At 41.2% G+C, this 27,707-nt stretch overlaps 1 protein-coding gene across 2 annotated transcripts in view; it reads left to right on the top strand.

Moving 5' to 3' along the window:
• pde10a (phosphodiesterase 10A) overlaps positions 1-27,707 on the top strand; it is a 34,524-nt gene that overhangs the window by 6,150 nt on the left and 667 nt on the right. Inside the window, exons 2-21 of one of the 2 annotated variants that reach the window (XM_080507180.1) lie at positions 3,590-3,721; positions 12,909-12,937; positions 14,107-14,227; positions 15,132-15,181; positions 15,346-15,486; positions 15,928-16,083; positions 17,790-17,840; positions 18,372-18,430; positions 18,732-18,783; positions 19,324-19,466; positions 19,648-19,740; positions 20,095-20,281; positions 21,175-21,317; positions 21,652-21,735; positions 21,821-21,971; positions 22,062-22,217; positions 23,229-23,401; positions 24,512-24,623; positions 24,835-24,915; positions 25,504-25,592. In XM_080507180.1, coding sequence (XP_080363306.1) covers positions 3,590-3,721; positions 12,909-12,937; positions 14,107-14,227; positions 15,132-15,181; positions 15,346-15,486; positions 15,928-16,083; positions 17,790-17,840; positions 18,372-18,430; positions 18,732-18,783; positions 19,324-19,466; positions 19,648-19,740; positions 20,095-20,281; positions 21,175-21,317; positions 21,652-21,735; positions 21,821-21,971; positions 22,062-22,217; positions 23,229-23,401; positions 24,512-24,623; positions 24,835-24,915; positions 25,504-25,592 — 2,203 coding nt within the window. The remainder of the gene's footprint in view (positions 1-3,589; positions 3,722-12,908; positions 12,938-14,106; positions 14,228-15,131; positions 15,182-15,345; positions 15,487-15,927; positions 16,084-17,789; positions 17,841-18,371; positions 18,431-18,731; positions 18,784-19,323; positions 19,467-19,647; positions 19,741-20,094; positions 20,282-21,174; positions 21,318-21,651; positions 21,736-21,820; positions 21,972-22,061; positions 22,218-23,228; positions 23,402-24,511; positions 24,624-24,834; positions 24,916-25,503; positions 25,593-27,707) is intronic. The other variant, XM_080507181.1, reaches the window with a different exon arrangement.

Here is a 27,707-nt window from a genome sequence, read left to right on the forward strand (position 1 = left end):
TCGGCTGCTCACAAACTGATTCCCGCCTGTGTCTTTCTGTACTTGAACAGCTCAGGTTTGGACACATCTTTTTGTCTTCTACAGACAAGGGGTATGTCTGATTTTAACCACACATTAAAGTGTGTTTCCAAGAGAAAAATGTTTTCACTCAACCACTTTTAGGTCACAATTTTAATGTCTAAGCACTTTACCTCCAAATGTAATGAGAGATCTAAATTATAGTTTGTTTTCCATTATTTCCAACTGTATTAATTGTCAAGCAAACTGTTATCATATCATGGGATGGGCTTGACTAACAGATTGCCATGCAACTAATAATGCACACAAACATGGGCTGGATCTCACATCAACACTTTTCTGCATTGTCATTTAATATATTTAGCATATTATATTTTATTTATCTATTCTAGTATATTTGAACTCATACATCATGTGTCAAGAGTAAATACGTTAGGCATTTTTATTTAAATCATAAGGCAGGTTACTTAGTGACGTAAAATAGCATGATATGTATAATTCACATGATTGGCAAATGTTTTATAATTGTTTTGCATAGGCTCCCGTGTACTTTTTGTTGGCAGATGAAATTAAATAGTTATTCCACACTGTAAAACCATCCAGCTTGCTGATCCTGTGATGACAGACGCGTTGAATTTGCGCTAGTCATTGCCAGATTGTGAGGGACTGCTAAACATGTTAAGCGTGTTGCAAATATCTAATCTGTATAGCCTACAGCAGGGATGGGCAACTTTGAGCATTGCAAAGGCCACAAAATGTTCATCCTGCTCCACCAAAGCAATAAAAACCTTTCAATTTAATCAACATACATGAATTGGGAATTCAACTGGTTTTAAAATGGCCATCCTCGAACTATTACCTATAAATCTGATTTCTGCAAGTTGTATGATGATGAAGGCAACCTGTGACCAGTGGGCTCATGTAAAAATAAGCATTTATAATCTGGGTGGGTTGAACTACGTTGACTGGAAGCTCAGACACTAAACTGAAGTGGAAAACCAGAAAAAGGACCAAAATTTTAGGATGTATATTTTCTTAGCTATTATTCATATACAACCTGAGCTATGCTTGACGTGTCAGACATGTTTAGCTATTATTAATGGAGTCAAACACATTTTTTTGTTCATCGTTGTCCTCACCAGCTATGTAAGCTCCACTGGGGACTATTATCCTGCTAAACACTGTGAAAAGCAACTGGTTAAACTGGTGACAGAGAAACCAGAGGGACAGTTGGCAGGTTGGTAGAAAGTAAAAGGAGATGACTTTTCCATTGGGACTTTTTCTTGTTTTATTCAAATAATCAGTTTCATATTTACTTACATTTCATCCTCTTTTTTTTTTCTATCCATTATCATCACTAGAAAGAACAGGGTTTAGTTTTGACAGCACTGGGCTGGTTCATTTAGTTTTTATTGCTGCTCGGGTGTAAATTGTCGACTTTAACAAATATTGAAGAAAAAAGGCCAGTGTTGGTTTTTTTAAGCAAATGTTTGCCTGTTTCTGATCAGCTGACAGAAAAACTGCATTGTGCTCTTTGCTCTTTGTGACATATTGTCACATTCTTCCGCTCTTCAATAGTCATTCGTTTGAACAGAAGCATTTTTGATCAAGTTAAAACTAACAAATAAAATAGAAAGCCACAGCTTGACCCTTTGTTTCCAATAAGATTTCATAAACTGCCCCAATTTTCTCCAAGCTCGGGCTACTCATTTTCAACCCAGTGCCCAGAAGAAGAAAAAACAAAATTCTACCATTATTGGCCCTTCTAAATGCTTATTGCTGCTCTTTATTCTTGCCCCTTGGAAATAGGACATTGAACTATTTTTGTTCATGTGCACACATATGATTGCTAAATAATTTGCAGTCTTTTGATACAAAACTTGTATTCATGAATCTGTACAGTGTTCTTGTTTTGCTCCTTCTTTTAGTGTCAGTAATCACAGGGCTCTCTTTGTGTCTCAAAAAGGACAAAGTTGTAAGGGTCTTTTGCAAGCACTCCCATTTCACTCCTTGTCTTTCTGTCCCCTGCAGCTCTCTCCACACGGCCCCCCTTTAACTTTTTTTCCCCCTGATTTATGAAGCTGTATTCTACCGATGTGCGTCAGAGCCGGAGAGGAGTCTCGTGAGGCGTTCCGCTCCTGAAGAGCTGTGTCTCGTGTCTGGACAGTGTCAGACCACAAAGTCCCCCCACCTTACCCCCACTTCTGTTCGCCTTATTTGCCTGTAGCCACAAGCCTGCTCAATCTACACGCACACACACACACACACACACACACACACACACACACACACACACACACACACACACACACACACACACACGCTGAGGAGCTGATCCATCGTAACAGAAGATCAGATCATTTATTCATGGGGGGTAGATCAAAGGTTGGAGGTAGCTGCTCAGAGTATCCAGAAGAGAGAGATGTTTTTTTCTGAGTGTAAGTTGTTTCTCAGCTGCACAAAAAATGTGTTACCTCTGTTTTCTCGCATCTAATTTTACTTTACTGTCATTTGGTCGTCCCACACTGCACCACCCTCATCGCACTGTCCAGAAGTTTGTGTGTGTGTGTGTGTGTGTGTGTGTGTGTGTGTGTGTGTGTGTGTGTGTGTGTGTGTGTGTGTGTGTGTGTGTGTGTGTGTGTGTGTGTGTGTGTGTGTGTGTGTGTGTGTGTGTGTGTGTGTGTGTGTTCAGTGCACATGCCTTCCAGCTGCATGTCCTCCTGTGATTCATATTTGAAGGGAGTCTACACACAGATGCTGCTGATAAGCAGGCATTTCGTGAGAAAGCGGTATAAAAACAATCAGGCCGTGTGGATGCAACAGCCTTGTTTCTGCTGTTATCTGGTAGCACGTGTTATTTATGTGCACTTCAACAGAAAATTTTAATTCAGCACTACTGTAGATTTTGGGGATTTTTTTTTTATTTAAAAATTTTTTTTGCATGACTGAAAATAGATGGACTCAAGACTTTGTTTTAAACACACTCCATTTATATGTGTGATCTAAACATGACGGTTTCCTAGTGCATCACGACAGCCTCTCAGACGCCAGAGGGTGTATTAAAAACAACTTTCCCTCAACGATGGTCTGGTAAATGGCTTTTTTCCCTGACAACAAAGACAGTAAACAGCAGCACTTAGTGAGCTCTCAAGAACCTAATTGCCTATTAAGCACAATTGAGTCCTCCTTTATCCTGTTGCCTCTGCTGGGGGCTCCCATCCCTGGAGATACAGCTTTACAGTAAACATAAGTGAGCTATGTGAGCGCTTCAGCTCGAACATAAGCGTTGCTGCCGTTGTTCTCATGTCACACTGGAGAGAGGGAGGCGAGATCTTTGGCTCTCACTCTCTCTCTCGCCTCTGCCTTTGTTTGCATGACCTTTGGGGTCATTGTGGGTCATTATTGTCATCCTCCTGCGTATGATGTTCCCCGCTTCACTTACTTTTCGAGCATTCCCAGGATTTCGGCCAACATTTCCAAGGAGCATGATTTATTTTCACAGTTTTGCTCTGTCTTGAATAATGTTGTGTGGTTTCAGATCCAAACGCTGTTTTGTCTCTGTGCTCCTTAGACTTGACAGATGAGAAAGTGAAGGCCTACCTCTCGCTGCACCCGCAGATGCTGGATGACTTTGTGTTGGAGAGTGTGAGCGCAGAGACGTTGGACAGATGGCTGAAGAAGAAGACCAGCAGCAGGCCTGCAGGTATACACCCCGCTCCTCCACACGCGCTCGCGCACACACACACACACACACACACACACACACACACACACACACACACACACACACACACACACACACACACACACACACACACACACACACACACACACACACACACACAGCCCTCAGGATTGCTGTGTCATGATGATTGGATCAGCAAATTTCAGTGTATTGGGGCAGAGTTTCAATTTTTGCGTTTGGTAAAATAGTTGTACGTTTTTTTTTCGCTCATAGACTTCGGCCTCAGCTCCAGATTAGTCAATGCACACAAACAGTCTGCCCTGCAGCCACATCAGTCGTTTGCTTTTATTGCAATAAAGAACTTTTTTTATTCACAGACCAAAGGATAGCCAGAGCTGAAGTGAAGTGCCCTGATGCAGGTTCGAGTTATTATCCCGACCGTTTGCAGTACAAGTCACTTGTCTTTATATATGTCTCCTTTAATCGGCGGAGTGTGTATGTGTGGACACAGGAGGAGAAGAAGAAGAAGAAGGGAAGAAAGAAAAAAAATGAGATTGAGAGCAGGCCGGTCGGGTCTTTATGGGTCATTTGATGTGTTTGTGCGGGTCCGAGTTGGGTTGGTGCCGTGCACTTCACACACAGCGGACTGTTTCTCAGACCAACCGCATCCATCAAGGGCCCACAGGGCTGGCACTCTGCCCAGTCGAGCTGCTGACGTCAGAGGCGACCTCCAGAGACATGCAGCCGGCTGAAGGGGGCCCAGGGGAGGGGTGGGGATGATGGTGGTTGTGGCCGTGGTGGAGGGAGTAGTGCTGGCTCAGGGTGTGGGTGTGTTGAATGAGGAAACTGGCAGAGGATGGATTTGTCACATTTTGGAGCTGCCTTTTCGCTTGGGGTGTACAGACAGTACTGTTTGTTGCTGCTGTGAGACGTCAGCTTCGAAAGAGTGTGTTTGCAGCCATTTCCTGTATGCTATGTATATTATTTGTGTGTGTTTGTGCGTGCTTCAGCTGGCGGTTATCATATAGAGGCCATCAAGTGAATAATTCTAACTGACGCCAAGAAGGAATCACAGATTTCACCCATGGCGTTCAGGTCAGGGCAGATAAAGCCTGAGCAAAGCAGAGCACTCATTCACAAAACTGTTTTTGTTTCCATGCTTACATTTAATCAGTCTTCAGCTATAGCATCAGTCTCAAAGCTCATCTGATACTTGATATTGCTTCTGATCTCGATTGACAGCTGGAGGTTTCCCGTGTTTTAAGAGGGCTGTTTTGTTTACTACACACTCTACACACATTGCACGTTGCTACTGACAGTTCTTTAAGTATGTTTTTTTTTTTTTTTCTTCCATTCGGCAATTCAGATTTGGGTGTTTACCTCTCTTAGCCGAGGGCTGTCTTTTCTTCGAGTACAGTAGGAAAATCAATTTGCAAGGACTTGAAACCTGTCTCAGTCAGGTATCACATTACACAGACCAAAGTTATCGTGCAGGAACTCCCAGCTGATTGATTTGGAAAGCCTTCAGTGCATTACCACGTAGCATAAACTTGACAGACAGCACAAAGTAAAAACAAAAGCAAGGTTAATGTTATTATGACGCATTACATGTTTCGATCAAGTTTCGGATTTCAGGTTTGATTCTTCTGTTGTCTGGAAATGTTTGTTTCTGTCACGTGAGTAAAGCTCTTTGGAAATTGCTTGTTCGATGGAACAATACAGTTTAAGACCTCGCCATAAATAAATACAATTATGTCAAAAAGAAGAAACTGTCCATTCAAATAAAGATACTATAGAGGCATTTTCAGTATTTTAGATAGTGATTTTGTATTTTAGGAGGTTTGACATACAAATACATGCATTCTCTGCTGTGCATGTGTGTTGCTTTTCTTCGGGTGCTTTGGCTTCAGTTTGCTTGTACAATACTTGATGTTATCTGGTCATTCTACGTTGCCTGTAGGTGAGTGTGTGATTGTGTCCCTCTGTGTTTGCTCTATGATGGACTGGCGACCTGTACTGTGTGCACCCTGCCTTTTTGCCCATTGTGAGCCTGGGTCGCCTCCAGCCTCCCGTGACCCAGAATTAGATAAAGTGGTACAGAAGATAGATGGATACTTGCAATACTTGTCTGCGAGCTTTATGCAGGTCTTGACCTGAACAAGGAGCCACCAGTTATTTGAGCCAAAATGCCAGAAATAACTGGCTGCTGTCTAATCAGACTCAGCGTCTCTTTTCGGTGTGATTTTCACATGAGGGCTGGGTTCAACAGTTGCTAACTTGTAGTGGGATTTTCTCATCTGGTTAAGAAGTTAAGAAACAAAAAACAAAAACCCTGCATTTCGCTCTGAGTCACTCTGCACTCACGCTCTCATGTTGAACATCAGACCACAAACTGTAAACAGACGACATTGGACACTTTTGTGATGTATATTATGTGACAGAACTGTCCTAAACTTAACAACAGTGCTGTTTACTGGGCTAAATACACTTGTGGTATATCTGTGGCGGTGTTTTTACCAGCTGAGGGCTCAAGAAGAGTCTATAAAGCGTGCAAAGACGTCAAAACATTGGCAGGAATTGCCACATGCCAACACCAACAAAGAATATGGGCTGTAAGGGGCAGGCAGCTCTGACGCCTGTCAGTCTTGTGTTTGGTCCATTGAGGCGTCTTTGGTCTGTGTTGCTTTCGTACTTACAACAAACCACACCGCAGTTTGTTTGGAAGTAGGCTGAGACTGTTTGAGAAGTGGTTTTGCTTGTTTGGTGTGCACAAATGAGCCACACTAACACTATAATCGCACCAGAGTTAGTTTTTAATCGGACCGAACTTGAGAAGTGTGAACACACCCTGAGTGCTCCTCCCCGCTCAGACCACTGTGCGTGAACTCTTTGGCAGCGTCCCTGTAGCTCAGATGCTGTATCCTGTCGATCAGCAATCTTATTTCAACTCCGTCACAGAAGCTGAATGGTCACTGCAATGAAGTGACAGCTGGATTCAGTGTATCGGCTTCTTAGATTCACTTATGTAAACTTTTCTCTCTCTGTGTTGATGAAGCCGGGATTGTCCTGCCTAAAATAGTCCAGATGAAACAAACATTATGTTTATGCTAAAAATTTGTCTCTGTGTTTATTTTCTAGCGATTAGTTTGATCTCTGTGAGTGCGGCAGAAGCACAACCTGTCATCATGTGACCATCGCTGAGATAACTGCTGCTTCCTGGAAGCAGTCCCTGCAGCCTGTCCTGTCCTCACTTATCATGTGAGGGACAGCATTGGATTACATAAATCAGTGTGTGTGTGTGTGTGTGTGTGTGTGTGTGTGTGTGTGTGTGTGTGTGTGCGTGCGTGCGTGCGTGCGTGCGTGCGTGCGTGCGTGCGTGCGTGCGTGCGTGCGTGCGTGCGTGCGTGCGTGCGTGCGTGCGTGCGTGCGTGCGTGTGTCACATCCTGCGTTTCTTGAAAAAAAAAAAAAACTCCAGATTTCCTCAGCTTTCATGAGTTCAGTCTACTTTGTGGCCGTTTCGCAAAGATGAGATGAAAAATATGGTTTATCATATATATTGATTCATTGTTTGACACGGTTGGATTAATGCATCCAGATTGAGGCGCTTCAAGTTAAATACTGATTTGTAATAAAGTGTAGATTGTTATTACAGTATTACAATGACGTGGACACCAACTCCCAGAATCCCACTGATGTCATTTGACCATCACACCTTTGTTGACCAGGGTTCTGCTGGCAGTATTTCCTTCACACCCTGCTCCATCATGGGCTAAGTAATTAATCCCAAACCATCTGATGTGACTATCTGGAGGCCTTTTGAGACACATGTGCACGCATGCACAGACTTTTTTTTTAGACACAGTGTAATCTACCAAAGTCGTGTTTTCTCTGTGGTGCAAAGATTTTTGTTTACTGACCTGATTAATTATTAAACAATATTGCAAAACTCATGTAAAATGTTTTTTGTTTTTGTTTTTGTTTTTGTTTTTGTTTTTGTTTGTTTTTTAAATATGAACAGATATGTGATGGTTCTTGGATTGTTTCATCCAAAGAGCCAACAAATGCAACAAAGCAAAACATTACTGGTGAATTTAACCTACTCGGCAGTTTTGGTGGTGTAAAATTTTATGAAACTGTGAGTCTCCGGCCTTTCTTACCTGGACTTAAGAGTGCAAAAAACCGGACTGAGCCCATCTCAAACAGACAAACCTTTGCTTATGTAGCAGGACATCATAGCCCACCACTGCCATAAGAGAGATATCTCACCTGCAGGGTTTTCCATCAGGAGGAGGAGGAGTAAGACCTCTGTGTAGCTCTCATTTAAGTGTATTCTTAAGTGGTGAATAAAACGTGCATGCGCAGTGTCTAATACGAATTAATACAACATTAAAAAGCAAGCATCTTTTAAAAGGAAAAAAAATAACACAAGTCACCTTTCCACTGAGTGACAACGTCTACAAAAAGGCAAAGGTAAAAGAGCAAATGGAGGATCTGCTTGTAGGTAAACAGGGAATCTGGCACAGAAGAAGACTGCTGCTTTTGGCAGCTGCACATCCTGCTTGCAGCAGGTCGATGTGGGACAGCCACTAGGTCGACACATATTGACTGCTGAGTCACTGCTCGCTGGCCGTCCTGTGGGAGACTGTGTATCTGTGGCGATAGATCAATAAGGCGCTCATCAAGTATCGTGTACATTAAACCCAGCTGACTAAGACTTTTTTTTTTTCCCTGTGAAAAACCTTCTCCCCGAGCTGCTGATATTTTCTGTATCATTCATCACCTCATCTCTAACGGATCACCAGAGACCTTTCTACTCACTCCAGTGTACCATCGGCAACTTGAGACTTCCTTTGCTGGCATGTGTGTAGTTGAAGCTACAGGGTTAACTCATTTGTTTCTCTTGCTATCTTCTTCATCTTCAGCTTCTTAAAACCTGAAAAAAAAACTTTACTTAGTGAGTAGAAAGATATGGTCCAGAGCAAACGTTTTTTTAAATTGATTTCATGCTGAAAAGAACTTCAACAGAACAGATAATCATCACACATAAACATGTTCATTAAACTTTAGAATTAATTGTGAGCAACCACTAATGTTTAATATTGAATCACATCTTTGTATTGTGGGAGGAAACTGGATTAACAGGAAGGAAACAAAACACACTCAGGGAGAACATGCAAACTCAACACAGCAAAGTCCCGACCCTTGAATTGAACTTGCACCTTTTTTGCTTTACGGCACACTACACGCCACTACATGACCAAGAAGCCCTATGTCCAAGTATCAGCATGTTCATATATTTAATCTGCAGGCAAGAAACCTTTACAGAAATCTATAACTACTTTACATAGCTTCTGTGTTTCTGCTATCGGCCCCACACTGAAGTGAGAGCTTTCCTTACACACCCGCAAATCAATATGATGTACTTCGGTGGTGTGAAAAGGCTTTTACCATTTCGCTGTTGCGAATAAGAATTAGATTTTAGATCAACACTCAGGAAAAGGTTTCTTTTCTCTCTGATGTCATTTTAAATATGATGTTTGCTGTTGAATCTGTGCCAGGGGATTTCACGTTCTGACAACTGCCAGCCCTTCTGTGTGTGTTGGCAATAGTATAGGAAGGTTTTTGTTTTTTTTCTATGTCATGTAATTATGTATAAGCAATGTTCCACAGAAGCACATTTTGCAAAACTAAAAAAGACAATGGGCAGTTTAGTAAAATAACATAATAATAATATGGATAGCACCACGTTATTACAAGATATTTTTCATTTTGTATTGTTGACAATGAAATTCCCAGCATATCCCTTTTAAATTATAGCTGTTCAATAATACAATGCAGCAAATCTTTTTGTTTGATGCTGCTGTACTTCGGAAACAGTCTGAACTGTGTGCTGAAGTTAGTTGAAAAACGTCCAGAGTTGTGAGACGGTTTTTTTAGTGTTCATCGCAGAATAAGCGAGCAGTATATTTTCTAGGAACATGTCAGTACTCTCTTCCTGTGTTTACTAAAAGCACAGAAGGGCCTCAAAAATATGGGATGGTATTAACAGACGACTGGCGTCTGCCTCTGAACCGATGGCCAGACTCACGTTCCCGCACATGCAGTCTGAAACATGAAAAATCTGTCAGCTGTGTAGATAATAGTGGCATCAATGGTAAATCCCGACATTAACATTGCATAGCAGGATGGGGGAATTGGCTGTTTATTTATTTATTTATTTATTTTTATTTTGCCGTGAAACATAAAAACGAAAGCTGTCCTAATATGCAAACCTTTTGGTGTTGAGGAAAAATAGAGATATGAGAGTCATCCTGGGTTTACACCTGCTGAAGTTTGCATGACTTAAAGAAACTACCGGGACTGGGCCAACCAGGCAACTCGTTCAGCTTGGAAAATCTGATTTGAACGGCACTGCTTTTGTATTTGTGGATTCCAGTCACAGACAGGCTGTACACTTTACTTAAGAGACTATACCTTGAGAATTTACATTACGTTTTGGTTTCTTTAACAGTTGCTGTGTGAATGCTGGACGACTCTGTTTTTCCACTGGGACTCTGGTACTCCAGAGGCTGACAGAGAATGTGTAGTAGTGTATTTTGACCTGCTACAGCTCAAACATATTTGAGCTATTTTCTCATGAAGCACCATTGACTATAGGGGGACCCTTAATCTCAAACTGAGCCAACATCTTATGTTCCTCCAACAAAATGTTATTTAAGACACTCACACCCACACCTATGGGTACTGTATGGTAACCGATTAACTTCAATTCCAAGTTTTTGTATTGTGAGAGGAACTCACATTAATTGGAGAAATACCACAGATGCACAGAGACAACGTGAAAATGTAAAAAAGGCCCGGCTCACACTCGTACTCACAGTCTTCTTACTATGAGGTGAGACACCAACATAACAACAAGACTAAAGCAATATAAAATAAAATCAAGTCGCAGCCAAAACAAGAACACAAGTTATGATCAGGCATAAAGCAAGAGATAAAGGAGTCTGTCAAAAGATAAAACCAAAAAAAAAAAAAAAACACACAAAATAAATGAATAGATAAAAGGAGATAAAGGAATAAACACATCCATAAAAATAGATTTTAAGAAGCGAGCCTTATTTCCTCACATAAGCCTTTTGTTGTCCCTTTTTATATTTCATGCTCTATTCTGGAACAACTGGAAAAGACCCTGCTCAAGGAAGTAAAACTGCAAACAGGCATTTTAGTTCCTCAGAGTAGGACGAAGCCAGGCCCACACAATCTTTTACGAGTTATTCATAAAAACTGAAAACAGTTCTGTAAAGCAAGAAAATAGGATTCAGCCTTATCAATACAGACTCTGAACTCCATCTTGCCCCTTATAGCATGTAAGCACCTTGTATGACACCTGTCACCATTAGTGTGTGGATGAACACATAAACTGTAAATTACAATCATATTGTTGTGTTTTTGTGATATGATTTGTCCATAGCTGTAATCGATACACTGCACAGCATCCATTTTTCATACTGCTTCAGGGAATAGAGCCCATCCCAGCTCATTATTAGTGAAGGCAGAATACACCCTGGACATGTTATCAGTCCTTCACAGTGCAAACAGACTTGATCACTAATTACCCTCAAATGTTAGTTTTTGGACTGTATGAGGAATACTAAGTATCAAGATACCCAGTCAAACCCACTTCTCCACAGGGCAGAACATGCAAACTCCACAGAGTAAGAAATTGTAATTGAATTGGGGACAATGTTCTATGAGACACAAGACCACTACATCACCTACAGACACTTTGTATAAGCATGTCCTGCACTCACATTCTCTTGTATTTATGGTTCATGGTTAGGCTGTTTTCGTATTCTGAAACAATTGAGCTTTAATCAATGTTTAATGTTTGTGCCAAAACTGGAGCCGCTGAGCTGTTTATAAACAGTAATCGGGTTAAATCTGCCCTTCAAATTGATCCATGTCAAACCATTGTAGGCTTCAACAAGTCTTTAATGAAGGTGAGCATTTTTGAAAGAGGGGAGTCTATTTTCAACCTCGGTCCTCTGATTGACGTCACGCCTGGCCAGCGGTCTACTCTATAGTAAGTTTCGTGTCTATGTTAGGAAATCTATAGCACACTGGATGAATGTTTAAAACAACAAACAATACTGGCTGTAATTTCTGTCTTCACATCATCATCAAAGAGGCCTTCACCCTGCCAAAGCGGGAGTCGGCGCTCGACTAGATGTTTCTAAAATCTGCTCAGCTTTTTCCATGGTTGGATCACATGAAACATTGTCAAAGAGATCTGAACAGCGCCTGTTCTCGTGTGCTGCTGACCCACATGTAGCCAAGCTCTGCTCAACAATTATATTTTCTTCAACTGCAGCTCTGTCAGACTTGGAGCCCAGTCTGCTCCGATCAGTTGAAGCCTTTCCGTCATTATTATCTCAATAATATCCAACGCTATGTTTTACTATCTCTCCAACACACAGTTAACTCGGGTTCTCTCTGTTTCTTTTCAGCTTTGTCAACTAACTCTTTAATTCATCAGTTTCAAATGGGACATTAGAGATAACAGAAACACGACTCAGCCTTTTTGTCTTATTTCTCAGCTGCTTATTGTCACAAATTATGGTCAAGGAAAATCCTTTTTTACCACTAAATGTCAATTTTGCCACAAGTAAAAGTACTACATACTTCAGGCACCCCAACCAAACACTTTTAAAACAGCAAGTATAATATCTTCTTGCTTGACAATGTCTGAAAGCCTCAGGTCCCACGATGTTCTTCCAATAAAAGGCATGTCAGTCACAACACAGTACAGTACAACAGCACATTTCAGTTCTATATGCAGAGGGCAGTTTAATCTTTATACAGAGATTAAATATGCATGTCTTTTTATGTAAACCCATAATAATTCCGATAATAATTAATTTATTCTTACGTTTTTGTAGTAATGGCTCTTAATTCATTCCTAATAGAAATGTCTGTCTTCTAATTGGGTTTTTATGCTGTTTGATCTTTGTGGTTCAGATTTCTTTCAATGACAGCATCTAGACACACTGTGTTGTATTTTGTCTCTCAGTAGTTTAAATATTTGATCATTTTGAGTATAGTGCAGGATTTGTCGTCTCGTAACAATAAGGCTTCACAGCAATAGTTCTGCCTTTACACACCATTTGACATTTCCTGTCTAAAATCTGTTTTTTCTCCCTACAGATGACACATCAGCGAAGGAAGTCAGCAGGGTAGGTTTTTACCTGGTTTTATATGTATATATTCAAATGACAAGGTATATATATTTTCACTTCACAGATATATTTGTCCTCTGCTCATTCAAAGATCTGTTTTTCTTTAAGTAATGAAGAATTTATCAACGAGTGAACACTTTGACAAGTTACAGCTATCCTTCAAAATGAGCAAAACAGCTAAATTTGCTTTAAGTATTACGTTAAATACACACTGTGTCTACTACTTAGTGTGGCCTTGTGCTTCTTTACTCTTAACTTAGTGACTTAAATAGGATTAAAAGAATGTACTTATTCGTACCTTTGGTAAACTGTTGGTGATTGTTAACACTCTTTAACAGCTGTCCAGGTCTGCACAGACACACAGCTAATAGGAAACAGCGTGATTGTTGTGCTGTGCTGTGAAATCATCGTACACGACACTGTCGGACGCAAGGTGATCGGAAAGAGTAGATCCCTGTTGCTACACTTATGTTGTCACCTTTGTCATTCACACCATTAGCAGGCCGGCTGTTAGTGCCCACAGCAAGGCCCTGAGGGCGAGTGGAAGAGGCTCAACACACACAGGGAAAAAAGGGGGGGGGGGATAAAAAATCAAGGTCCACTCGACCTCTCAGTGCGTCATCCATACGTTTGTACTAACAGGATGTGGGAGGATAGAAGGCGTCCCGTGGGGGGAAGCTTTCTAGTGCGCCACTCTCCCTGCCGTCCTGTCCTCACCCTCTCTGCAGGCGCAGAAATAGACAGCTCTCTGGCCCCGTACAAGGCAGGAGGTCTGCCTCTTACATAACCGCACTTTAAAGCTGAGCGGCGGAGCTTGCCAGGGCTCTAATCAGAACTGAGAGGCTCCGGTGGCCTCCTCTCGGGACCGCAGGGGGATCCCTGAGCTTGAATGCAGGGTGGAGCGGGGCGAGTTTTATGATGAATGGCTTTGCCTTTGTGAATGGCAAGGAGATAATCATTTTCCATTCAAAGAGAAATTATTGTCTTTCGGTTAATATCTGCCGGATGCTGCAACTTCAGACAGGGCACACTGCAACATAGAGTTTGTTGTCAGGTTTTTGTTTTTCTTCTTTTCATCTCTTTGCATTTGCTGAATTTTGAAATTCAATCTCAGTGTTTTCGAGCGACTGTGGAGTTGCAATTTCTGGGTGTCTTGTGTCCAGCAGTACCAGGACACAAATATGCAGGGTGTGGTGTATGAACTCAACAGCTACATGGAGCAGCGCCTGGACACTGGAGGAGACAACAAACTTCTGCTCTATGAGTTGTGCAAGATCATCAAAACAGGTAAAAGTGTAAACGATCAGTCAAACATTGTTTCATTGCACTTTCCAGCCAATAGGAAAGCATTGATAGAAAATATATTTTCAACTGCGTCTATACCTGAATGAGTGCACATGCATCCACACATCTAAAACAGTCGTTTGACTCATTGATCCTTCTTCAGTTGACCGCACTCAGCTCCTCTCAGTCACTCTCACTGATCTTGGATCAGTATGTATGTTATCCCTGTAAATTAAGCAATTTAGATTTTCTATGGTAACAACCCCAGGAAGTGAATGAGAAATTTTATTCATTTCATTACTATCTAATCAGAATACACGGTTAAGAGATGGCTATGCTGTAATTGGTGTTACCGTATATAAATATGAACAAGTCAAACACGTTGTACCCCTCATACAGGTACAGTTTTAAACTTTGTCGTATTTTCCTTGACAAAGTCTTGTGAAAATGTTTCTTGTGAACTCGACATAGCCAGATAAGGATCAGCTCACCCAAACCACATCACTCATTAACTTTCTAATCATTAGTGTTTTCACTGCTCCTCCAGTCTCTCTGCTGTCACTTTGTATGATATCATGACCTATTTATCACAGTGAAGTAGGACTGGAAAGGAGGACTAGGAATGAGATGAACTGGAAAGCAGTCAATGCCTGCAGTCCAAGTCCTCTTGTTATTACAGAGAAATGTATCAATAGTTTTTCAAGTCGACCGTTGCTTTTCTCTTCCTGCTACACTTTTCCTCTCAGGCCTTGTGATGTTGGACATGTTTGAGAAAGCACAGCGTGTCTTGAACTTTCATGAACAACCTTTTTTTTGTGTGTGTGTGTGTGTGTGTGTGTGTGTGTGTGTGTGTGTGTGTGTGTGTGTGTGTGTGTGTGTGTGTGTGTGTGTGTGTGTGTGTTGACAGCAACAAAAGCTGATGGATTTGCACTTTACTTCTTGGGAGAATGCAACAATGTGAGTGTAGAGGCTGTTTGCCGAATACTTTTTTTATGTACTTGTGTGTGTGTATATATATATATGTGTGTGTGCGTGTGTGTGTGTGTGTGTGTGTGTGTGTGTATAAAAATGTTTTCCTCCTTTTTCTATCTGACTTCCTGTTACTGTGTGCTTCTCAACAGAGTTTATGTTTATTCACTCCAACGGGGGCCAAGGATGGCCCCCAAAGCCTCATCCCTTCTGGCCCCATCACATTTGGGACAACCATTGCCGCTCATGTTGCCAAGTCTCGCAAAACACTGCTTGTAGAGGACATCATGGGGGTAGGGCGACCATATTTACCTAATTACAGTCAAATAACATTTCGTTGTATAATGTGTGACAACCATTCTGATTACTACTAGAGCGATCATACTTTGATGATGAAAATTGCTTGAAATTTGTCTTGTAATTCAATAGTGGACTTGCTTGTTTAGTTAGAATTCAGATAAAAGATCTCAGACGTTTCACTTCCTCCATATTACATGCTGGCTAGATTAAGAAGAGAAATATCTAGGAAAATCTGTAAAATACTTTACAATTCAAGAATCATCAGCAACAGTTCCCCAGGGTTGGTAATCTAAGACTTTTCCTCATATACTTAATTATTAAATATGCCGGATCCATGTGGGACGCTATACATGAGTCAGAAACAAAGGTTTACCATGTACAGGTTAGGTTCCTGTGACGGCTGAGGTCATAACAACCTGGTCGTTGTGTTACAGGACGAGCGATTCCCCGACGGCACAGGGCAGGACTCAGGGATCCATGTTCACTCTGTCCTGTGCCTCCCCATCCTCACTGCCATCGGGGACCTCATTGCCATCCTGGAGCTGCACCGGCACTGGGGCAAGGAGCCCTTCAACCTCAGCCAGCAGGAGGTCAGTCTGACCCAGACAAAACAGTGGGAGAGTGGGAGGCTGGAGCGAGGCTCGCAAAACAGCCGTCAGCTTGGTATCGACCTTAATCTGGATCTGGTTGTCTTCATCGGGTACACTTTGTTGTGTCAAATACTTGGTGTACTTTTTGGCCGCAAGGACTTTCTTTTTGGTGCAATCTCGAATGCAACCAACGGCAGGGATCTTTACTGTATTGTAAATTCAATGAAGATGAATTTAAATTACGAAACAACCTGGAGTACAAATACAGTGTCAGTTGTCTCTAGCAGACTTCTTAAAAATCACTCCTTCCTAAAATATATTAATTCACCACTTAAGGTGAGCCACAGTGTATATTGTGTGTGTTTGGATTTAATCAAGTGTTTCACCATCAATGAATAAGAGTTTACTTAGATTTCTGGGAAAAATTGGATTTTGGTCCCTTCTGCCAATTGTTGTAGCTTTGATCACTTTACAGGGGCGTTAATTTTATCCATAAAACAATAACATTCACATTTGAAGATGAGGAGACCAGAGAGGGTGAGGGAAATTCACCCTTGTAAACCTACAACAAAATATATTCTGTAAAACACATGTGCAGTGGGGGGAATGGCTTAAATTGTGTACTTTTGAAGCAGCATCCTAAAGGAGTCAGAATTGTTAACTTCTCATGATTTTTTTTCACCACTTCAAAATGATTCTTTTTATTTAACTTTTTGTTACAAAATAATAGCTCAATATTCATTGAAATTATGAGCATACCCAGTCGCAACCTCTGTTACCAGTCTGCCCAGACAGCTGTCAGCTCCTGCAGTTGAAACCAAAGCAACATCGCGGCTCGGACACAAACATTCGCTTTTATTACTGAAATGGTTCAGAGAAATGCTCGCTCAATTCTCACCGGGATAAATCACAACTTGCGCTGAATGTCTAACCTGCTCCCAAGCAGGTTACGTTCTCGATAATCGGTCACAGCTCCGCCTCCTGACCAATCAGATCTCTTGGAAAATGACCCAGGCCTCAGTGGTCCTCATTTCCGGGCATCGAGGGCCGGTGTACACGGCCTGCTCAGTTGCTTGCACGGCCTGCACGTTTTAGCTCTCTCCCAGCTTCAGCACACCTCAATCTGATGTTGACGTCATCATCAAGCGTGTAAAGAAAGCTAAGTAACAAGCCACTTATTGCATTCAGGTGTGTTGCAACTGTGAGACTTCAAACGTGCAGGACACTGGCCCTCGAGGCCCGGAATTGAGGACCCCTGGTATAGATTTTACCTAAGTGTAAAATATTTCAAATTAAATTACATAATTGGAAAAAATGGAAAAGGCACAAGTATCAAAAAAAACGAACTAGATTACATTAATTTGATTAATTAGGTTCTTAGTTCCACCGAAGCTGAAAACTGAAACATTGCAGCTTCATGGGGTTGTTGCTAAACGAAGCAACTTTGACATCAAACATAGTCATTAAACTTCTCATCCATAAGAAAGAAATACTGGAGCTTTAGTTTTACCTCAAAAAAAAGAGCCACAATCGTTTTACAGGTGCATCTGAGTCTGTGTCTTTTCAGTGGAGCTGAATTTCTGGATGAACACTTTTTGTATGACTGCTTGATGGACTGAAACATAATTATGCGTATTCATTGCTCATGTATGTGTTTGGCTTTTTTTTTGTTATTTTTTGATGCTTAGCTTTACTTTCTTTTCCAGGTTGCAACAGCTAATTTAGCCTGGGCTTCAGTTGCCATTCATCAAGTACAGGTGAGCAAACTGTCACTGAGCACTGATACGATTCGGAAATTGTACATTATAGCATCCACAATGCACTGTAATGCCTCACCAGAGACTTGTCTGGGAACAAGGTGAACACCACCTTTAACCGCTTATTTTGCTTCTGAATGACGTTGTTTGTTCTGGTTCTGCGGTAGATGTTTTTAAAGGTGAAATCCACTGTGTACTGGACCTGGGCTGTCACTGGGCCCAGTCCAATCAACTGAGCCATAGATTCAACAAACAGCTCCCCAGGGATGTCATTATGCCCCAGTGCTGTTTTTATATGAACAGATAACACCTCAGAGAAGCAGCATCCCACTGCAGCTCTGGCCACAGCGGATCTCTGAGCGTTACAACACAATGCACGCCAACTTACCATTAAGATGCTGTTACTACTACTCATGATTCTGTCCAGCAGCCAACTGCATGGATCAGTCAGTCCATTTGTGCACAGTGCATGCAGGACGTTGAATGTGCTCTGTGGGAAATTAATGAATAAATCTTTTTGTTTGCTTGCAGGTGTGCAGAGGTCTCGCCAAACAGACTGAGCTCAATGACTTCCTTCTAGATGTGTCAAGGTAAGAAGAGCTCTCTCGAGTGCCCCGAACACCAAGTAAATACTTTTGAAAGCTCAGATGAAATGAAAGTGGCATGTTCTGAGATAAAGTCAAATCAATGGAATATTTGAGCTCCAAAGTGAGATGATATTTCTATTCTTTGTTAAAATATCAGAGTAAACATGAAATGCAACGTTCTGCTCTCACAATATAAAAAGTGATTACATTTTAGGGAAGTGAGTTTTCATGTCTTGAATGTGAACGTCATCAGAGCTTCCCATTTGTCAAACATCTCAATGCACCATTTCTTCTTTTCGCACAGAACATACTTTGATAACATTGTGGCAATAGATTCTCTACTTGAACATATTATGGTGAGTGTGATTTCTGCAAGTCTGTGTTCATTCACATTGTCCTCAAGGCTGCACATCTTCAGAGTGTGTGCTGAACTGTGTGTGTCTAAAATAAAAACTATTTCTTCAGAAAATATGAAAATAGTTTAATAAAATGTTGCGTATACTACTACTTCTAACAGTTACTTTTCACTATAGAGCTAACATTTATCATTTATATTCAAATGTTTATACAGTCATTTCAACATTTAAAACTGATCAAAGTAGGGGAGCGAAACAATGAGATTGTTTTGAAGATTTTCTAATTTCTTTCTTTTTCTAAAATCCACCACTTTCTATGTTTTTCATTGCTTTGTGACTGTTATGTCATCTGGTTCAACCACTAAAATGAACTGGGATGACCTGAACCCAAACTGTGTTTGTGTATATCATCACTGTCTATCTGCTCTATTAAAAAAAAAAAAGCAGTAATACATTCGATTTGATGAAGTTTAGAGTGATAATTCTTTGTGTTTATGTCGGTGTACCTTTTAAAATTGTGTCCCTGACTTTGTTTTGCAGATATATGCAAAAAACCTGGTGAATGCAGACAGGTGTGCACTCTTCCAGGTAGATCACAACAACAAAGAACTGTACTCTGACCTTTTTGACATCGGAGAAGAGAAAGAAGGCAAACCTGTCTTTAGGAAAACCAAAGAAATTAGGCACGTAACATTGGTCTTTTTCTTAAACTGTACCTTTCATCTTTGTAACAGCTTGAAGAAATTCTGCTGGGATTCTACCACTTTCTTCTCAAATATAATTGTACATACATACATTGTGTATACATTGTTGAATTTCAAACAGTTTACAGCACGGGTAACTCTTTTTCACCCTTTTCTTCAGGTTTTCTATAGACAAGGGAATAGCTGGCCAAGTGGCTCGGACAGGGGAAGTCTTAAATATCCCAGATGCCTATGCAGACCCACGGTTCAACCGGTAAACACATTTGTGTGAACAGGTTTCACTTCTCATTCTGTGTTTTGTTTTTTTTAAGATAAAATCATTGTAGTCCAACTACTTGTCACGATGTTCGACAGCAGAGGTTTTCAAAGTGTGGGTGGACTAATGTTCCGTCACCCATGAAAAGAAATGAAGCTAATCTAGAGTTTGTCTCCATCCAACTAACAATAAATTCAGATGTAAGAATGTGTTTTGATCAAATTATTTTTGGGGAATTCCTCTTCCTGACCTCAAGATCTTGCCTGCTTTGAAAGCCACTGCTCTACATAGGCTCACCTAAATTCCCCTTGAGGTCTGACTGTTTTCTCATATCTGTGTTTTTGTGAGCAGAGAGGTGGACCTCAAAACTGGCTACACCACGCGGAACATCCTGTGCATGCCCATTGTCAGCAGGGGAACCGTAATAGGTGTGGTGCAGATGGTGAACAAGCTAAGCGGAAGTGCCTTCACTAAAACAGATGAGAACAACTTTAAGATGTTTGCTGTCTTTTGTGCTCTGGCCTTACACTGTGCAAATGTAAGTAATACGAGTGTAAATATAATGAAAAAAGACTAACTGATATTCTTCAACAGAACAGCAGAAAAAATGCTTCTTATTCTTTATGTACTGTCTGGACAAGTCTGCTGTCCTTGTTTTGCAGTGTAGGTACGGTATGTGAGAATTATGTAATAGGCCTACTTCAGAGCCACAACTGCATGTTTGACGTAATGTCTTCATCATCGTCATCCTAAAGGCTTGGTTAGGCTGGTAACGGAATGTAGTTTCTCCTGTTTGCCAGAGCAATATGTTAGGTTTTTCTCCCGGACATGGAGAGTGTGTGAATAAACACAGATTATTATCCCTTCCCTGGAACATAGACATCCCATGATTCATGCTAACTCTCGGAGCATTGCATTGTGTGGTCTGTCTGTCAAAGCATCCCCTCGCTGTGGGGCCTGACTCACCGTCAGTCCGTGCGACAAACGTACGCAGGAGCAGCGTCACAAAGTTGGTTTTAAAATTGATGCGGTTATGTTAATATTTTAAGACGAGCAGTCTGCATCCGTGCAGTGGCGGGATTTATGTTTGGCTGTAATTTATGCCTGGTGTCTGTAGGAAGCCCGCTCTGGCCAGCTTCTTTTTCACAGTGATTTACGGAGGAAGGCGTGAGGTCTGGCGCCTGTATTCACCAGCTTACTCCAGCTTGTCTGGGAAGGGAGCAGGGATACAAATCAGATGTGAAGACACTGCTTTAGAGACACAGAGATGACAATTTAACTCTGTCTGACCCTTTTGAAAATTCAGGCAGTGATGCTGAATGCATTGAATAAAGATATAAAATGCTATATTTCCGTGAGAATTGTTCAGTTTCTGTCTTGATAGTTTAAAGACTTATTCCCTGATCAGAGTTTCCCCGCTTGTCTCCATAGATGTATCACAGGATCCGACACTCCGAATGCATATACAGAGTGACCATGGAAAAACTGTCTTATCACAGCATCTGCACATCTGAAGAACTGAAGACCCTCTCCCAGCTCAACCTCCCTGCGATCATCTATAAAGAGATTGAAATGTAAGTGTCCCTTTCTCTGAGTCCTGCCGTGTGTTTGCCTGCACTGTTGGCCTGAGAGGTGTTCTCGCTTCTGCTCCTCGCTCATCTCCAAAATCTGTGACCTTGAGTGGAGTTGGTCTACCGCCACATGTCTTCAAAAGGGATTATGAGAAAGTCCAGACGGTGATTGTAACGTGCAGTGAGACGGGAAAGGGTTTCTGGATGTCAACCTGTCTGCTTAACTCTCTCAGACCTACGAACGCCCCTCATCTGCATCTCTTCTGCTTTTCCCAGGTGTGCTGTCTCTGCTAATTTAAGCCTCTTCTTCATCCTCTCCCCTTCCTCCATCCTTCAGGTTCCACTTTGACATCAATTCCTTCGAAGAGATATGGCCTGCTGTCTTTATCTACATGGTTCACAGCTCCTGTGGAAAAAACTGGTAATGTCACAGGACCACAACACTTGTCACCGACACCATTTTGTTCTCCAACAAAGCAAACGTGACTATATTTCTGTGCATGTAGCTTTGAGCTGGAGAAACTGTGTCGCTTTACCATGTCCGTACGGAAGAACTACCGCCGCGTGCCCTACCACAACTGGAAGCATGCGGTGACGGTGGCACACTGTATGTACGTCATACTGCAGAAAACGTCTGGGATGTTCACAGAGGAAGAGGTATGCTTCTTGTTCTATTTTCTTGGCACAAGAGAAGCAGCTGCTTGATTTCAAATTTTTTCATTGTTTTTTTTATGTTTGATTTTACAGAAGAAGGGTTTGTTGATAGCCTGTTTGTGCCATGATCTGGATCATCGGGGGTATAGCAATGCCTACTTGCAGAAGTTTGACCATCCGCTGGCTGCTCTGTACTCCACCTCTACCATGGAGCAGCACCATTTCTCTCAAACCGTCTCCATCCTGCAGGTAGAGCTCAGCTATGTAAAACTTGTTCTGCAGTGAAATCCACCATTTTCACAATATTTTTTTTTCTTTTGAATCATACGGTATGAAACTACACTCAGTATAACATTCCTTTTCATTTGATGCACCATACATCCAACTTCAAAACAACAGTCGGCAGAAGATTATGAATCCAACACATTGTCTTAATGTGATTATAAACTAGTATTAGCACAGACAACTACACTTGAAGGATTTAGAGAAAATCTTTTCTTTCTTTTTAATCTTTTCTTTCTTGAAAAAAATTTTGATTTTGGAAGAACTAGTTAGGTTTTTGCTTCTTTGTGTGACTTCTCATACAAATAATGTGTGAAAGAAATAGTGCCATGGACAATTACTGTCTTTTTTTGCTAATTATTAATAACATATGCACGTAGATAAACATTGACAGCACAACATAGACAAGATCAGAATTCAGAGCATATGTACACAGAGATATGAACACATCAGTAAATTAAAGCTAAATTAACTATAAAATTGTCTTTGTATCTATCCATCTATCTTCTATTTGTCTTAATCCTGTTCATGGCCGCAGGGTGCTGGAGCCAAGCCCAGCTTTCTATGGGCGAGGGCAGGATAAACCGGGACAAGTTGCCGGTCCTTCTTTGTATTTGACATGGAAATCTTAAACTCACCATGATAATTTGAAAATACCAGAATTTACTTCCATTTGTATTTTCTCTGTTTTGAGGTTTTACGCTTCACATTCTTCCAGTTTGCACACATGGATCCCATCAAGGATTAAAGAGTTAAATAAGTAGCATAAGCTACTAATAACTAAGGCACAAATGGTTAATTATAGATCAACTGAGAGGATCATGTGATTTGGTTGGTGTTGCCTTCTTCTGTAACACTTTCTGTTGCTGGGTCCGATGGCCTGGCATTAACTTGTCTTCAACTTGTTGTAGTCTAGCTGAGCTGAACGCCTCATAAGTGGAGCTTTTGCTTTTTTATTGATCTCTTTGTTTCTCATAGCTGGAAGGGCACAATATTTTCTCCAACCTGAATTCCAGCCAGTACGAGCAGATGCTGGAGATCATCCGAAAGGCCATCATCGCCACGGACCTCGCCTTGTACTTTAACAACCACCAGCAGCTCACGGAGCTGCTGGCCTCGGGGGCACTGGACTTCAGCAACCATTCGCACAGGTCAGACCACAGCTCACAGTGGTGCTCAGTTCAGGATTGCATCAGGAGTCTCATTAATATATCTTGTACTTTATGAATCACAGTCAGACATGGATATTGATCGGCCTCTATCCCCACTTGAGCAGACTAAAATTTTAGCCATGAATGGTCAGTGCAACACAGCTCCTGAGTGATGAAACAGACGTGATTCTGCGTATTAACGATAGTTTACAGTGAAAATGAATTATAGTTGAGTTGGAGGTGGAACTATAACAGTGTGTAAAAAAAAAAGTGTGCTTGTGAAATATTGCTGTTGTGATACATTCAAGGATATCAAACAGAGTCTGAAACTTAAAAAGAGTTCACTTAATGACAACAAGAGAAAGGGAAATTAGTCTAACCGTGCCTCACAGTTACCGTCACTGAAACTGAAAATGATGTCTGTAATCTGGGGAAGGTGTGTAAGTAGCGTCTCTCTCTCTCTCTCACACACACACACACAGCTTTCATTCAATAATTTCCCTTAGTTACCAAGTTGACATGAAGAACGATGGATGATTATTTAATTCAAACCCAGTGGAGTAAAATCCTCCCAGCTGCAAGATGCTGACTTCATTCTGGCTTTTTAACAGCTCAACAGCTGAATTGTAGACTCCAGCTGTCTCCTCTATGTATCCCCGATGTGACCATCAGACATCTTGACCAAAACATTGACTGTGATTTGATTTGTAAAGCATTTTTAACAAGCAGAAGTTGTTGTGTTACCTGTCTATGGTTGGTCAAAGCAAGAACAAATAAAACACTTTGTCAGTGTGAACCATTATAAACTGCATGTATATTTGATTAATGTATGATTTAATGTTTTCATGTTTAATTAATTCTATCTGGCTTGGAGTCACCATTATATTGCCTGTGTCAGTATTCCTTGTTTCCACCTCGTGTGTACACATGGGTCAGAGTAGGCACATTTTCCAGTCAAGTTTGTTTCTATAAATCTGGCTCAAGCATTAAAAGTGGTGTGTGAGTTCATAAATGAGATCCCGAGTATGAGAGAGAAATCTGGACTTGGCGCGCCTCAACAGAACATTGAGTTTCTCCACATGGATGTAACGAGGCTCTGCTCCCCTCCAGGGACCGTGTGATTGGTCTGATGATGACAGCATGTGACCTGTGTTCTGTTACCAAGCAGTGGCACATCACACGACTCACGGCCAACGACATCTATGCTGAGTTCTGGGCTGAGGTACAGTGGGATACTGTTCGGGCTTGAACAGTTTTAGTGTCATGATCATGCCTCAAGTAGAACAGTCAGACCTCTGTTATGGCTTGTAAACACTGATACAACTTTGCATGTCCTGCAATTTGTGAAGCACAATATGATGTTGTCTACAGGCCAGGAGGTGTACCACAGTATTTAAAAATAAATGCTGGGCTCTTACTTTGTTCTTTCATAGGGAGATGAGATGAAGAAGATTGGGATGCAGCCAATCGCCATGATGGACAGAGACAAGAAGCATGAAATTCCCCAAGGGCAGGTAAGACCAGCACTCCCACAGTGCTTTGACACATTATTCTGATGTACTGTTAGTGGTCGTTTAATAAGAGTTAGTGGGGGGGGGGGGTTAATTGGAGAAGGAAAGTCAGGTTTTGAAGACTACAGAAATACCCTTTCTCAGAAAGTATGACTAAAGTGGAAATGGTGACTTGTAGTTAATGACAGTACAATAACCAGCACTGTTACATGTTTGAAATGAAAAAAAGCTTTAAAGCAAAGTTTTGAGGGGCTGGTATAGTCACACAATGTAAGAAAACCTCTGCTGTGGATATTGGTAGTATATTTAGCTTCACTTTGCGGTGCTTTCAGCCAGTGAAATTAAAAAAATAAAAAAATAAATAAAATATTTGTGCATACAAGGCTATTGAAGGAACTCATTTGAGACACAGTTTGTGAGTTAAAGCAAATCTGCTCACACATTAGGGACACAACATATACAAAACACTCTCTTGCTAAGAAACATCCCTGAATTTCAAGTTTATCGTGTCTTGTTTTCTTATTATGAAAATAAATAGTTTCCATTGTGAACTGTGTACTGTTTATTATAGTTTCTCTTCTCTTTTTGAAGGTTGGATTTTATAATGCTGTAGCAGTTCCGTGTTACACGACACTCGCAGAGCTTTTTCCTCCGTCCAACCCTCTTTTAAAAGCCTGCAAGTAAGTGACTGAAAGTTGTTTTCCCTTTGACAGCGAAGTATGACGAAAGAAGAAAACAAACAAACATCATATATATATATTTTTTTTTTTGAAAATCAAAAGTTTCTTTGAACAGAGTTGTCATGCTGCAGGAATATCTGGGGATCAGAAATACACGAACAGCAGTTGTGTGTGTGTGTGTGTGTGTGTGTGTGTGTGTGTGTGTGTGTGTGTGTGTGTGTGTGTGTGTGTGTGTGTGTGTGTGTGTGTGTGTGTGTGTGTGTGTGTGTGTGTGTGTGTGTGTGTGTGTGTGTGTGTGTGTGTGTCGTTGCTGGCATTGTCTCACCAGCAGCAACTGGCCGGAGAAATAAGATTAGAGGTGATAAGGAGTGTGTGTATAGGTGCACATTCCCGGCGTTCCACTGAAAATGCAAACAAAACACACACGTTGCTTTATTGAAATTGGATTAACTCAACATGTGCTCTGACTTTCTGGACTTACAAAAGAAAAAAACCAAAAAAACCTGATGAAATACACTGAGTGGAAATACCAGCTCGACCTGACTCAGTGCGTCACAGTGTGTCTGCTTCGCGAGCTTTTGCATGCGATAAGAGTGTAAATTACTGTTGTTATTTCTGGGTTTTTGAGCAGGATCATATTGCACGTGTGTCTGCCCTTCTCCTGCTTTCTAAAATGTCTCCTTGATCTGTGGGGAATGCAAACAAAGTGAGCAATGTAACATTCAAGACCTGGTTGTACGTCAGCGCCGGGCTCTGGGTGGGCAGCAGGCCTAGACCCCGTGGAGCCCTGCTGCGTGTTTCGGGATCTGCCAAAGACCTGCAAACTGCATCAGGCTGGCTAATTTAATAGGCCAGCAGCAAAGGGCAGCACTTCGTGCACTTGTATGTCCAGTCGGATTATCCTTGGTGGGGAGAGGTTATGTTTATGACAACAAGAGCTGATGGGATCATTGCTACCAATGACTAGTGAATTATACTACTGCTGCTTGTTGATGTCATTTTGTAAACTGGGTGTAGATTCACTCTAGGCTGTTGTTTATTTATTCACATAGTTAATAATGACATGGTCACGTAATATTTGTAACTTCACACCAAAGTTATGGTTCTAAACATTTTAAGGCCATTTTTTGTTAACATCAGATGCACACCCTTGTGGCAGCAAAGTGCTATAACTTTGTGTGTGAACTCCAGATGCCTCTCAAAAAAGGCATTTCAACAAAAGGTTAATTGCTTTTTCAGTTATTTCTACAAGAACAACATATACATTATATTTTTCAGGTATTTTTTTGAGTTGAAATTGTGATCGTTTTAGCGCCTGATTAAAAAATTGGAAATGCATCTGATGTTATAAAACAGACCTGGGAAACTGGAGGCGTGCCGGCCACATATAGCCCCTGTCCTAATACTTTGCAGACTGCCGGCCAATTTCTAAAAATGAATAAACTGTGGGTTTTGCAGGCAATGGTAGGGCTATGGTTATTTGAATGGTGTCATTTTAAATGACTTCAAATGGCTGTTTTGCTGGATTTATTTTGAGATAATGGAATGTATGCTTGCATGTCGAATAAATAGCAAGACCTACAATTGGTCTTTTCCGTGAATTAGCCATAGTTGCCATAAATTCTTGGGATATATGTGCTCTGTCACAATTTGGCTTTTATTGCAGCCCTTGGAAGAGTCAAAGTTGCCCTTTCCCATCATGAAATGTTTCAATATTTGTCGATACTGCAAGGTTACGTTTGTAACGACACATCATCAATAAGGTATAACTAACATGTGTCATGGCTAATCTCAGCTCACATTCCCTGTTAGTGGGAGAACAATCCCACACTTGGTGAATTCTGCTCAACAGTGAGAGCAAGAGCCGACATCAAAGGATCAAAAAACAACATGGATTGAATGCTTGGCTTAAACCCCTGCTTGAACCCCCCCCCCATGAAGCCTTGCTTTAATAGTCTGCTGTCATACTGAAAATCAAGTGAGCTTTTTCCCTTCGCTGTATTTTCATGATTTACAAGTAGCTGCAAAGAAGAAAACAGACATTTGAAATATGTCATTGCATGTCATGTAGTAAAGCTGAAGTATGTGTATTTTTCACTTTTTAAAAGAAATTAT

This window comes from Blennius ocellaris (genome assembly GCF_963422515.1).
Source record: "Blennius ocellaris genome assembly, chromosome: 13".
Taxonomy (NCBI): domain Eukaryota; kingdom Metazoa; phylum Chordata; class Actinopteri; order Blenniiformes; family Blenniidae; genus Blennius; species Blennius ocellaris.